Source organism: Caloenas nicobarica, chromosome 4 (genome assembly GCF_036013445.1).
Source record: "Caloenas nicobarica isolate bCalNic1 chromosome 4, bCalNic1.hap1, whole genome shotgun sequence".
In the NCBI taxonomy this organism is placed as follows: Eukaryota; Metazoa; Chordata; class Aves; order Columbiformes; family Columbidae; genus Caloenas; species Caloenas nicobarica.
The window spans coordinates 19,504,711-19,519,174 of NC_088248.1; the positions used below are offsets into that span (position 1 = coordinate 19,504,711).

At 42.7% G+C, this 14,464-nt stretch overlaps 1 protein-coding gene across 1 annotated transcript; it reads left to right on the plus strand.

The window, feature by feature from the left end:
* Window positions 1-799: 799 nt before the first annotated feature.
* Window positions 800-10,697, plus strand: RAB33B (RAB33B, member RAS oncogene family). The gene is made up of 2 exons (XM_065633820.1): window positions 800-1,168; window positions 8,037-10,697. Exons 1-2 carry the CDS (start codon window positions 920-922, stop codon window positions 8,478-8,480), a joined length of 693 nt encoding a protein of 230 aa, XP_065489892.1. The 5' UTR covers window positions 800-919; the 3' UTR covers window positions 8,481-10,697.
* Window positions 10,698-14,464: the final 3,767 nt, after the last annotated feature.

Here is a 14,464-nt window from a genome sequence, read left to right on the forward strand (position 1 = left end):
CATCGACGCAAACGCTTCACAAACGCCACCGCCCGGCGCGGGGGCTCCTCGGGCACACGAGGGACGGACAGGCCGTTCCGCTTCCCCGCGGGGTCTGGCTGGTGTGCGGGGTCACCCCGCTTCCCCAGGCGCCGCCGGTGCCGGAGCCGCCGCCGGAAAAGCTGGGACGCGGGTGCCCGTTGGCCGCCCCGTCCGCGAGGCGCAGCCCCGGTGCCTCGGGCCCTGGCTCTGCGGCTCTTTAGCTCGGAGGAGACTGAGGGGTGACCCCATTAATGTTGATAAATATATAAAGGGTGGGTGTCAGGAGGATGCAGCCAGGCTCTTCTCGGTGACAACCAATGACAGGACAAGGGGCAATGGGTTCAAACTGGAACACAGGAGGTTCCACTTAAATATGAGAGGAAACTTCTTCTCAGTGAGGGTGACAGACACTGGAACAGGCTGCCCAGGGGGGTTGTGGAGTCTCCTTCCCTGGAGACATTCAAAACCCGCCTGGACGCCTTCCTGTGTAACCTCATCTGGGTGTTCCTGCTCCGGCGGGGGGATTGGGCTGGATGAGCTTTTGAGGTCCCTTCCAATCCCTGACATCCTGTGATTCTGTGATTGACGACGCCGCCGCCGCGCGCGTGGCAGCCGCCGCCCGGTGATTGGCGGAGCGGCCGGCAGCGCCGCGCTCCCGCGAGACCTCCCCGCGCCGCCGCCGCACGGTGGGCGGGACCAAGCGTGACGTGACGTGACGTGACGCGGCGCTGCCGGGAGCGCGCGCGGCGGGCGGCTGTTAGTTTCCGGGCCGCGGCGGTTAACGGGCCCCGGCGCGCGGGCGGGAGGAGGAGCCCGAGGAGGAGGAGGAAGGGGGCGGGGCGGGGCGGTCCCTTCCCGGCCGCAGCCGCGTCCCCCGTCCGCCCGGGCCCGCGGAGCGATGATGGCCGCGGCGGCCGACCTGGAGTCCTCGCTGGAGCTGAGCCTGACGGGCAGCGGCGCGCTCCCCGGCGGGCTGCCCCCCGCCCGCTCCCGCATCTTCAAGATCATCGTCATCGGGGACTCCAACGTGGGCAAGACGTGCCTCACCTACCGCTTCTGCGCCGGCCGCTTCCCCCAGCGCACCGAGGCCACCATCGGCGTGGACTTCCGCGAGCGCGCCGTCACCATCGACGGCGAGCGCATCAAGGTACCTCCGCACCCCGGCCTCGGCCCCGCCAGCCCCGGCCGAGCCCCGCTGCCGGCCCCCGCCCGCCCCGCTGCCGGCCCCCGCCCGCCCGGCCCGGCCGCGGGGGCTGCACCCGCCGGGCCCCAGGGGCCGGCAGGAGGGAGCAGCCCCAGCCTGGCGCAGGGCTCCGGCAGCGCTGCAGGCAGCAGCAGCGAGAGGCGGGGGGGACGGGGCTGCCGCCGGGTGACAGGCCCCGGAACAGCGCCCCAGCGGGCAGCCCCGGCTGTCACGGAGGCACCCCGAAGTCAGTTCTAGGCGGACAGCAAGTTCCAAAACCGACTTTATTCTGCCCGGAAAAGCGCAGCCAATAAACTGACCAGAAACAGGGTTTATACAATTAGTTAGCACTCCGACAACATAAAATACAGGTTCGGGTATCAGTTGAGGAGGTTATTGGGGTACAGCAAGATAACAATAATGAGGATCCACAGCGCGTATGCACACACTCACAAGAAACAAACCAGAGCCCTCTGACTCCAGGGTGCCCGCAGGAAATAATCATACGCCTGGGTTGGGCAAGGGCTCATTCAAGGATATATCCAGTAAATTACCACTCACCCAAACGAGGAGGTGAGGCGCTCTCAATCCCGGGGAGTCTCCTTAGACGGCGTCCCGGTCTAAGGAGAGGGCTCCAGTTCACAGACCCACTGCTCTGAGAAGACCACTCCAAAGGGGGCCTTCGGCGGGAACCCCGTTTTATAGTCTGGTCAGATCTGGCTGTGGGCATTACAACGTGGTCCAGAAGCTTTGCAGCTACCCTGGACACCTCCTCTGCTAACGACCCTGTCAATTGACTCAGGGTCCCGTTAAGGACCCTGTCAATTGACTGAAGGTCCCACCCCTCCTGCCCCACCAGCTGGTGCAGGTGAAGTCACCCTGCCCCAGGGGGAGGATGTGGCTGTCAGCACCTTGGTACCACCCTAGGTGTGTACTGGGGACAGGCACAGTGGGGCACAAAAGGTGCTAAAAGAGCCATCAACTGCCCCATTGAAGGCTCCACATCACAGAGGGATGCGCAACTGCCACACCGGGACACCGTTGGCGGGAGGACCAGACACCCCGGGCTCCCTTGCCACTGTGCTACTCGCAAGTGTGGTGCTGCGAGTTGGGGTGTCAGGCTCTCATGTCACGCCTCCGGACCCCCGGGATTTCGGTGGTGGTGTGTCACACAGCCGGGAGCCTCGGCTGTATCTGCTCTGCAACTTTGTTTAAAACTATTTTGCCTTGGTCCTATTGGAAATGTAATTACTAGGTAGGTTTCAATGGTGGCGATGAAAAATTTCTGGCATAGGCCAAATCTTTGTGCAGCTTTTGGCTGGTGTTAATCAATAGTTTCTCCTTTAAATGGACTTCTAGGTAGGTTTCTTACTTTCAAGTATTTTAGTGTTCCCTGTGCCTGGCATCAGCAGCTTGTTGCCTCCCAGAAGTTCTGCTTCTGTGTTTATCAAGGATCATACTTAGTTGGCTTAACCTTCAAGTCCACAAAGCTGTGCAGATGCCACAGTTACAAGGCATTTTGCTTTAAAAATGTTAAAAGAATTACTATCACAAAAATCTGAAATACTTTTAAAAATAAATTACGTTTGTCGTGCAAAAATAAATCAGAAAGACAACTTCGGACAAGTGAAGGTGGAAGAAAAAGACCAAATTTAGGTAGGGGATTAGAATCAGTTTCAAAATTCAGATTTTTTTCAAAGCAAAAATTTAGGGTGAAGCTATTGAAAATAATGAATTATGTCCCATTAAGAAACTGAACATTGTTCAGGAATGAACTGCTGCATCAGTGATCGCAGTGTCTTAAAAGTTTTCTTTTTTAGGGTTCTCTTAAGATTGCTTCATGTTTAGGGCAATGTGATACAGAACTGGAGAGTGACAGGTTGGATACCTACCTCACATTTGAACATTGTTTTTTAGTCTGATTATAGGTTTAGCTAAAGCTTAGTCCTCAAAATTAAATTTAGTGAAAAATTGAATGGGAGGAAAAAAATGCTCTTTTGCTGTCTTTGCACTGTACAGCAAATTTTAAAAGTATGTAAAATATAACTGGTCTGGCTGGTAGATCCATAAATGCTAGTGAAGATCCTAATAGTCATTTGCAGTTTAGACCACTGACTGCTTACAAATGCAGTTTGTTTACTAGGAGTAGCATGGTTTTAAATAGAATCCCCTTCTGCTTCTGTGTTAGGGTTTGTTTCTATGAGCAAGTTTAATAATGTGTAGAAAAAGGGAATAACAGTAGTCTTGGAATTGTACTTTACAGCTTACAGTCATGTAGCTGAAAGCTATAGTTCTTTCTTGCTCATTAAGGAAATTGCAGAGGGTATGTAAGTCCATTTGCTTTCATTCTCTTGTGGGTTTTTTTTCACTCCATTTCCTTTTTAACTAAAAAAGAAAAATGAGTAAGAGTCTCTGTTACTCTTTTCCTTTATAAAACCACTGAATAGCTCGTCTTTGGCTGATAGCTGAGATTCTGCACTCCCTGATCTGTTGCTGTCCATGACTGAGGAGAAAACATCCTGAGGAGACGTACCTTCTTGTCAGTACTTATTGACTGGCATTTTCACCACCTCTGGGTTATGCCTGGCTTTTGCTGGAGAGAAGTGAAGAAGAATGTAGTCTAATGCACAGTTCTGAAATGCTTCACACAGATTATCATGCCATTTTGTTAGGTATGTTGTGGTAGGTTGTTTTGCTGAGAATATTACCTGTTGAATATACAGTTCTGGTTGAGGGAGGTGGAGAACCGAAGGAGGGTCTTTAGAGACACATTATTTTCCCAGAAGTTCTGTTTCAGCTTTAGAAGGAATAAACTTTATCATTATGGCCAGGACACTATCTCTTAGGAGGATGCTGTGTGTCATCAAGTATGCACCAGTTTTTGGGTTTTTGCCATCCCTCTCACACATCTTTAGCTTTCTCACTCATAGCAGTGAGCGCCGGCAATGCCTGTTGAACCAGGAAAAAGAGAAGCTTGGATGAACCGATTTACTGCTGTTCTTGCTGTGCCCTGAAGGGCTTACTGAGCAGAGGAATTTTTCCTCTTGCATTGAAGGAGATTACAAAGTAGTGTCTTCTCTCTTTTCCCTTCCCCCAGCCAGCTGGATAGTCATTATTGTGCTGCCACAGTACTGAGCATTTCTCTTGCAGCTGGAAAAATGCTGTGTCATTGGCAGGAACACAAGCACAGTTGTTCTCGCCGGGGCTCTCCCAAACAGGAATTCTGCGGAATTCCAAGACATAGGGACAAGTGTACCTTTGTACCTCGTACAGTAGGCTAACAGCTTCATATGAAACATGCCTAGATGTGACGAATATATTAAAATTTTCAACAAATTATTTGTTTGCATTCTAAATCTTCCTTTTTCTAAATTGATGTAAGCATTGAAAATGAAAGAAAACAATGATGTCACTGTTTACTGACCTACATTAAAAGAGCAAAAGATGCAAATGAAATTCAAAGAAGAAAACCCAAGCATCATGTTCCAGACCTTGAAGCTCTTCAGTTTTTTTTCCCCTCATCTTGTAAGAGGAGACATAGTTTACCATCTTGTCTTTTTTAAAGGCCAGTTATGTTTTTACCAGTGCGTTATAAGCCATGCATGCTAAGGGAGTCCTTGTTTAGAAAACAGCTTTTCTGGATCCACAAAAAGGAGTCAGAAGGTAGGAGGTGGTAGCTGAGTTGATATATTTGAGTGCAGTTTGTCTTCTCTAGGGCATGTGACAAAGTGATTCTGTCCTTGGTTTTATTAGCTGGATTATACTGTTAAACCAGATCTTCAAATCACATATTTTAAAGGACTATTATAAAATTGTGCTCCCTTGAAGATGGATAATATTGAAATAATAATAAAACAATAATCTTAATTTATCACTGCACATCTATTAACGTGAACATTTTCAGTGCTGTTTTTCAGTAGGGCACATATTTTGGGGGGGCCAGAAGTTGAATGGTCTCTTCAAGTTCACCTGGTAAGAGGAAAAAAAGAAACCTCTAAAGTGTGAAACTTTCAGTCTTGGGGAAGGATTTGCCGCTCAGTACAAATGATTCCATGCCAAGAATACAAACATTCTTAATTTGAGATAATACCCTTCAAGCTTGAAAGGTGCATATAGATAAAAATTAGGAGGAACTATAGTTTAAGCTAAACTTGGAAGATACATAAATCTTTAATTGCCCCTTCTCTACCCAGGGCTGGCAATACCCATGTGGATCTGTGCTTCACTGAAGCATGACTGATTTCTGCTCTCTGAATGAGGTGGGGAGAGAAGTACAAGCTCACATCTGCCTGTGAAAATGAGCTTCCTCTTTAAATTAATTTGGTATAGCATTTCCCAAGATTATATATAGCGATTCCTTAACATTATGTTGTTGGAACATAAGGATTACCTCAGGCTGTGCTTCTTTATTCTCTCTTTAATTTGACAAATTCCAAATTAATGAAAATTTTCCAGCAGTTTCCTGACTTTATAATGCTTTATAAGTGCATGGATCTACAAGTATCTATTACCTGGGTAGGTGAATGAATCTTGCCCACATTTAGGTGCCTGTATTTAATCTGATTGTTTAGACTCCCTTAACAGACCGTGGAAATGCAGTCAATTGTGTTTACAGTGTAATACCGTTGGCAAAATTGAGTATTTGCTCTGAAATGAGGTGGATTGCAACTGACTACCATTTCCCGCGATCAGGGGCTAGGGCAACTTGCCTTGCTTTTCTTAATGATCTTAATGAAGCAGTACTTAATAATCTTTCAGAAGCAGTACGTGGATCTTTAGAAGTCTGTGGGTCAGAAGCTGCAGGTAACTGGACTAGACTACAGGAGCCAAGCTGTTCAGATGTTCTCATGTAAATTCTCAGTTCCCCTGATGAAACCAGTAACTGCCATTTCTACCTGCTCCAGTCTGAATTTTTCTTGAGGATGGGTGATCACAGTTGCACATAATATTGCAGAAAAAGTCACATCATCCTGAAACATCGTTTACTCTTTTTCCTTCTCTATCATGCTGGTGATTCATAATGTCCTATGATTGACTTGTGTATCTGGATCATCATCTGTTTTAATAATTTCCAAGCTGATGAATCCTACACTTATAGGAAAAGTGTTCATTGTTAGTCACTGTTATCAAGACTTTGCATCTGCTTGTGTTGAGTTTCACCCTATTTTTACTGTTTCAGCTTTCAAAAAAAGAAAAAAAAAAAAAGGATGTCGTACTGTAATCTTCCTCTCTATCAGTGATGCATCTTAGCTTCTTGCCATCAGTAAAGTTCCCTGGCACTTGGGTTTCTTTTTTTTGTTTTTTGCCCCCTATCAAAGTCACTGGTAAAATGGTAAACGAGGCAACTTTCAAGACACTTGCAATTTCTAAATAAGTTTTACTGAAACATTTGGATCAAAGGGATGCAGAACTATGGTAATGGGACAAGAATTTAATCAAGGTATCGGCTGCACCTTTCATGGCAACAGATTGAATTTTAAATGCACCTTCATCATTTACAGAACATTTAATATTCTGTGAATTCTGAGTCTGAAAAGAAAGTCTTTCATTCCCAGGGAGGAAACATTTCTTTCTGACATTTCCTGCTCAAAAGTTAAAAGCCGAAGTACTAATCAAACTGCCTCAGCAGTCAGGGCTCAGCTGTGCAGGATGGACAGGAGGCTGGGACTCAGCTTTGACCCAAGGAATCAAATGCTGTCTTTCAGTGTTATAATAACACCATCACTAAGGTGTGTGTAACAGAGCCACACACCAGTGTATTTCCCTGTACAGGTAACCTGGCGTAAAGGTGCATTGGCTCTGACTTTTGTATAGTGCAGTCCCATGTCTTCTGGAGGGCAGGTTTGTTAAAATATCACCATGTCCAATAAGTGCACAATTCTGTAGTGTTCTCTGCACATCTGAGGACTCCAAGCTTCCATTGTACCAGAATGATTCATGCATTTCGGACTTTTACTATTGGTTACATCCGCTTGTGCTTCAAAGCTTGTTTTGTTTTAATCTGGACCTGAGAAGTTTGAAAGCTTTCAGTTCTTCTGAATGTTTTTTTTATCCATTACGCTGACTAGGCTTCAAGCAAATATGTTCAGTCTCTTTAGGACAGAATGGTGCATAGTTGGTAACAACAACATTATATTAAGCTAAAAGGAGGTTTATGCATTATTTTTTATGTATGCATTATTTTATTTCTTTTCACTTTTATGCATGCTTTGATACTACAAACCCACAGTATGGTCCTAGTTTAAGTGTTAAATAAGCTTAAGTTAGAGGTTCATCGCAGGAGAGTTTAATTCCAAGAGATACACTGCAGAGAAAGATTTCGTTGTCCTGTTCTTGTTGATGTTGTTACATACACATGATTTGATTTCTTCCTATTATAGAGTACCACAATAGGCAGTTAACTTCATGCTAAGAACAAAAGTTTGAGGAAGATGATGTTATTTTTGCAATAAAAATCATGTCAGCCAAGAATTGTGCTGTGAAATACATGTTCTTTCTCCAAATAAACGTGGTATTGCCAAGACTTCAGTATTTGCTTTAAAAAATCTTACAAAATATGTGCTCCAATAAACTTTCACAAGGTCATATTTGTGATCAAATTGCATCATAATTTCTTCCTAGCTTCAGTTATGAGCAGCTTAGAAAGCAAAAGTTGCTGATACTGCGTAAAAGCAACAGTTTTCTTCAGCACAAACTTTTCAGTGGGATTCATTCGGAAGAGTGGACTTCTGTGATTGTGTGACTTCCTTAGCTACAGGTGATTTGTGTTATTTTCCAACATGAGCAATAACACTTTTTTTTTTTTTTTTTCTCGCTGTCTTTCCTTTTTCAGATCCAGCTCTGGGATACAGCAGGCCAGGAGCGCTTCAGAAAGAGCATGGTACAGCACTATTACAGGAACGTACATGCTGTTGTGTTTGTATACGACATGACAAACATTGCCAGTTTTCACAGTCTGCCATCATGGATAGAGGAATGCAAACAACACCTTCTTGCCAATGATATACCACGGATTCTTGTTGGAAATAAGTGTGACCTGAGAAGTGCTATTCAGGTACCTACGGACTTGGCCCAGAAGTTTGCTGATACTCACAGTATGCCGTTATTTGAAACCTCTGCCAAAAACCCCAATGACAATGACCATGTGGAGGCCATATTTATGACGCTGGCTCACAAGCTTAAAAGTCACAAGCCCTTAATGCTTAGTCAACCCCCAGATCGCGATGAAATACATATAAAGCCTGAACCAAAACCTGCTGTGACCTGCTGGTGTTAAATCATACTGTTGTCCGCTGTCACCTTGTCTTGTTTGCAAATGCTTCAAAATTAGGGTCTTGGCAAAGTTCCAGGTTTTGGTAACAATTATAGCGAATCTCTTTGGCACTTTAATGTGTTTGTTTTTTCTGGTGTAGATGTTCTCATCTCATGTTCTTGCACTTTGTAATTGTACTTTCAGAATTACTGAAGTTTCACTATAAGTATATGGGAAAGTAAACTTTCAAGTGAAGTTTTGACAAAGCAATTCTACATGAGCTCTTTGCTGCCTGAGATAGTTTTCATCACTTGTGGTAAGGTTATAAATAATAAGCCAGTTTGCTAACATTTTTGGTTGCTACTTGCATTGGAATAACATAGGAAAAAATGTTTTGCGACAGTCAGATAGGTTGATTTTTGGGTCAGCGAATGGGGAGGTTTTTGATGTTTGAAGGAGTATTTGGTGGCTAGTAGGAAACTGGTAGCAAATTGCTAAGCAAGTACCTTTTTATTTCAAAAAACAAACCCCAGGACTGTCAGATAAAGTTTGGGCTGTCAGTGTAGGTGCTAACTGCTTTTGGCCTGCCATTCCCCTGTAAACTTTGTTTCTTCATGGCAACTCTTCCCTACCTCTAGACAATTATTTGATACTTAGAACTTCATTAATTTTTCATAATTAGCATGTAAAACTAAACTATGCATTCCTTCTTACAGAAAGTACCATGGCATAGGATTTGGGGTAAATTTGGGACTATAACTGTCCATAACTTCTCTGACCTGACTAAAACTTCAGTATTCAATGAGGGCTTACTTCTAAATATACTGTAATTGAGCTGAGTGTCCCAGGATAAGTAAGAACAGTTAAGTAAAAGATGGCGTGAAGTTGGCAAAAGCATACTGGTTTGCAAAGATAGGGCTTTCGGAGGATTTTATTAATGATGAATGCTTTTCAAATATCTTGAAAAAGCTTTTCACAGCCAATTCGATAACATATTTTAGGGATGGAAATGACAAAATGTTAGGAATATGGGAGTTCCTTAAAATACTTCTGAGTACAAAATAAATTAGGTCTTGAAATGTGGAGAAGATCTGCCAAATACATCATCTGCTACAGATTTTTGAGCTAAAACCTGCCTGCGTAATGTCATGGCTGTAGGTCGAGCATCCTTCGCGTTACTGCTGTGCGTTGGTAATGTGGTGGGTCAGATGAGGGCAATTACTCCTCTGGAACCATCTTCGGTGTTCTCATAATTGCAACGATGTTATTTCAGTTCTGTCCGAAGGTCAAGTTTTGTAATAAAAATGGTGCTAGGTTGCATGTAGTTACATAAAGCGAAATGTAAGCCATAGAATGCAATCTGTGACTTCATTCATATGCCATGTCAACATTTTGTGACTTGGTTTTTAAAGGAATTGAAGTAAAAATGAAGACTTTTTTTATTTGCGATGTGTAGTGTGTGATGCTGACTGGAAACTAAATGGAAGGGCCAGTTCAGGAGCTGCCACCCTAGTGATCATGTTAGCAACAAATTATTGAAACAAAATAACTAGTATTATTTAAACTACTACAGTCAATAAGATGTAGTTCTATTGCAAGTTATACTGACAAAAGAAAAATGCATTGACTTTTTTGTAGCTTTAGAAAGAGCAATTTGGTCTAATATGGTTAAGATGTTTAAAAAGAATCTAAATGATAATTTTTTTTCCTGTATAAAGCTGCTACAACTGTGACAGTAATTTTGTTTATGAAACATTTGTAAAAGGGAGCTTTTGTATTCACTCTGAACCTTGCATGACTAGAATTTGGTTTACAGTCCTTTCAGAAACAATCAGCTTTTTAACACTTAGTGTCCTTAATGTTTTTTTAAGATTTTTTTCTTTTAAGAAAAGAATCTTAAATTTACGTGTATACTTTTGTAAATAAATATAGTTTACAGTCCTCTTGGACGATTTGTTTTTCATTCATTTCCTTAATCTGCTTTCTCAAAAGGATCCCTCTTAATTATGTGTATGTCAGCAAATGTTCTATTATTTTGGTTTGTGTTTTGTTTTTTTTTTTAATAAAAAGAATGAAGAATTCTAAAGTCAGTCAGGTTGGGGGTTGAGCTAAGGAAATTATGTAGCTATAATGTTACTGTTAAATTTGATATCAAACATCTGAAAATCTGTTAGGCTTCGAGTTAGTTATTTGCAACCTGTAAATAAAGGCCCTCATGTCATTAAAATTGTGTGGAAACTATGTTTAAGTATGTAATTTTGTCTTCAGCACAAAGCATGTTGTAATGGTTCTGGCATAAAAGTGATGTGGTCATTAGTGCAGGATTCAGTATGCTTCCTGGCTTTCAGTGGTGATGTTCTGCCCACAAAATTTGTGTCAAAAGTACTGAATACTTTGTATATGTATTTTCACTTTACCAAATTGTCAAGTTGGGTTATTTCATATGTGTTGGGGGGAGGGCAAGACACAATCCCAGAAACCTAATAAACTGGCTTTGCCACAAACGGTTATCACTTGTTTTCAGTAGTTATATTAGGAATGGTGATATGACTTCTGGTAAAAATCTGTAAAAAAACTAAGGGAGGAAAAAGAGTTTATTGTTTCTGTATGTGTGGGTGCCAATTTTGTGACAGGCTGTCACAATACTTGGACTACTGTCAGTGCTTTCTTGAGTTCTTTTGAAGCATCTGAAGCGCCCACCTGATGCTTCAGTGCATGTTTGGGACTCATTTCAGATTCCAGAAGAGTGGGAAGTGATACAACAGTTTTAAACCAAGGAATTACTGACCCTTGAATGTATGTCAAGACCCTAAAGGAGTCTTCTCCATTCCTCTTCTCTTAGTCTCACCTCATGTTCAGAAAGAAAACCTTTTAACTTTGCCTACAGGTGCGACTTTTTTGTTACATCAAAAGACAGCCTTGCAGGTTTCCGTGTGTGCTCAGGTGCATGCGCACACACAAGGAGCAAGGATTCAGGAGCAATTAAGTTGGCTTTTTGGTAAATATCATAGCCCTTTCCCCACACAGGAACTCTCAGATAATTTGTGTTACATACTGTTTCACTACTGTCCTATTTATGCTTCTATTCTAGTTTTACACTTAATAATGTATTAAAAACAAAAAGGTAAAAACACCTTTTATTTAGACATGTTTTGTGTCTTTAAATACGGTCGCAGCCATTACTGCTTACACAGGTGGGTGATTCTACAGGATGATTAAAAGAAAATGTTTACTGAATGTCTATACTTTGTGCTTTTGGACACTGGGAATGACCAGAGGAGACCTTGATAAACAACCAACAGTGTGATGCAGTTGTGAGCCCTTGTCCCAGATTGACACCACCTATTTCATTGAACTGCTTAGGAAGGAAGTGACTTCCAACTTAGGAAGGCAAGAGGCCATCATATAATTTCTAGATGTGTCTTAGTATTCATGCCGACACTTGCTGCACATTAGGATTTTCTTGGAGTTTTTGTTTTTATGTCTTACGTCTTCATGATGCCATAGCTAAGAAGCATCAAAATATATTTGTTTGGGTTGGTTTTGTTTTGGTTTTTAATGTGTACTCTAATCTCACCAAAGCAAACAATTAGTAATCCAATAAAGGGTCTAAAGTACAGAGTCTTTAAATAGCTCCACCCTTGTCATTTTTTCCATCTTTATAAACCAATAATTTTAAAAGACACCTTTCCAAATGTGGTAAGAATAGATGAGGACCACTAATGAAACTAATATCTTTCACTTTAATCTTGTTTCATCTCTAAAATATGGCTTTATGATCTAAGAGTTAGTTAGGCTGTGACTTTGACGGAAGGGAGCAATGTGGGAGTCTATACAAGAGTTAAGGTCGAGGCAACCTGGCCTCCCACTCTCTCTGTGACCTTCACCACCTTCATCTGTGACTTACAGGAGCTTTCCCACCCGCAATCAGAAAAAAAAAAAAAAAAAAAAATCCATGTAGTGCTTGCCTATGGCTTTGATCACTCTTGGGCCAAAAATTGCTGGTTTTGTCTCCTTAACAGTTAATCATGCACTGCAAGGGCAGCTGCTGTATTTTGCAGCTGGTCATAGGCTCGGTACCTGATTCATCCTGGGTGATGTAGCACAATTGTCACCTTTGAACTGTAACCTGGCACTAACATTTTCCCCAACTGATCATCTGCTAACTTACTCCTTTTGTAAATTTTTTGGCAGTCATATTCCTTGGTAAACATTTTCACTTCCTCTGGAATATATAATTCTAATGGTCTATTTGTTTTTCAGAGTCCTGCTTTCAAGGCCACTGAGCAATGTGTCATAACATCTCAAATTCCAGATAAAAAGTAGAGCCACGTGTCTTTTTTTTTTTTTCTTTTAATTTTCTTCTGTTGACACTGCATGCTGGAAGGAGGCCTCTTGTTCACCCGGCCTAATGGAGACCTCAGTGGGGCCTGTGACATCGAGGGTGCAAGAATGATGTCCAGTGACCTCCTGGGCCCGGCTGGGCTCTGTGCAGCCTCTCAGCTCCACAGAGGCTGACACCGACTGAAGCACTTGCAGAAGGCAGCTCCCTGTCGTTTGGGAGCACACTTCCAGAGCCCAAAGGAAGGTGTGTAAAAGCTGCCGGCCATCCAGGGACGCTCACTGAGATGCGTAATCGTGCTCCAGGCAGGTGTTCTCTAAATGTGTTATTTTTTGCCTTTGCTGAATCACCTCTGATTAATGAGTCTTGAATGATAGAGTACTTAGCCAATCATTTAAAACTAATGAAAAGCAAATTTCCCAGCAATACCAATGACCATTTCAAGAAATTTGTAATCCTCTCCCCGACTTGCTTTACTCACCCATGAAAAACAACCTGGAACTGATGTAAGGTGACTGGGGACTGCGGCACAGTGGTGATCACGGAGCAGAGATGTGGGCTGTAGTTCCAACTAAGAGCTTGGCAGCGAGACTGTCGAATAGTCTCAGAGTAAGCAGGCTGAGTAGCCAGCACACAGTTTGACTGTGTCTTAGTACCAGCAGATGCAGTCTGGACTCGGGCTGCACTCACCTCAGTTGAAAAGGCTGTAAAAAAAAAAAGAGTGGGGCGCATGATTTGGATTCCTGTCTCTTTGCATCTTATTTTGAAACCTGTTCGGTGCACTTGGGTCTCATGGTCTGTGTTTCTGTTAAGTGATGGAGTTTGAAAACGGACTTTGCACATTTAAAAACGACGACAACCCCTACCAGAATCTTCAGGTAGTTCCTTTCTTCCAGAGAATCAAGGAAAAGCAACTATATTTGACAACATCGAAGATCTCAAGGGGCCTCTCTCTTCTTTTATCTGCCCATTGTACTGTATCTTTCTGCACAGTCTATACGTCAGGTCCTGGTTTAAAACAAGTAACTCTTCACAGCACTGCAAAGAGCTGACAGTGCACACTAACAGTAACAGCCCCACCTCTGCTTGAGTGGAAAAGCTGTGCATTAGATAGTCACATCTTCGTTTTAGAAGATAACGATGGGTTTTTTCTTTTTATTTAATATTAATATTTTCCAGTAGGAGGCATACAGTGTCAATTTTTTTTTAAAAAAGGATAGACATTGTCTTTTTAACAATTTATAAGGTCATTTTTAAATTGACTTTCTGTTTCAGATGCCATCAAACACAGAAACTGAAAAACAGAGAAGTGTTGCATAGATATAGCCATCAGCGTGCAAAATCACAGTGGTAAGTCACAATAACGTGGAGCCTACATAGCTTGTGTGATTACAGCCTATATCTTTATATACCCACATGTACACACATGCATATGCATGCGTGTGTGTGCACGGAGGTGTTAAATAAAAGGGACGAGACAAATAGTGTAAATGTGAGTGTATGAAAAGAGTCATAAGACTGTGATCTTAGCTCAGCACTTCCTTTTTTTAAAAAAAAAATTTTACTGTTTACATTGCCCCTTTGAGAAGGTCACAGGCAGAAAAAAAGCTCTGTGGTGAGGCAATTCAGTAAACTCCCTCTTAATGAATATTTTCAGTTATTTACT

Excerpts from the sequence above, each read along its gene's own strand:
- RAB33B (XM_065633820.1), top strand. The coding sequence starts at position 920 with ATGATGGCCGCGGCGGCCGACCTGGAGTCCTCGCTGGAGCTGAGCCTG. Across the intron at positions 1,169-8,036 it reads TCGACGGCGAGCGCATCAAG|ATCCAGCTCTGGGATACAGC; the intron begins GTACCTCCGCAC and ends TTCCTTTTTCAG.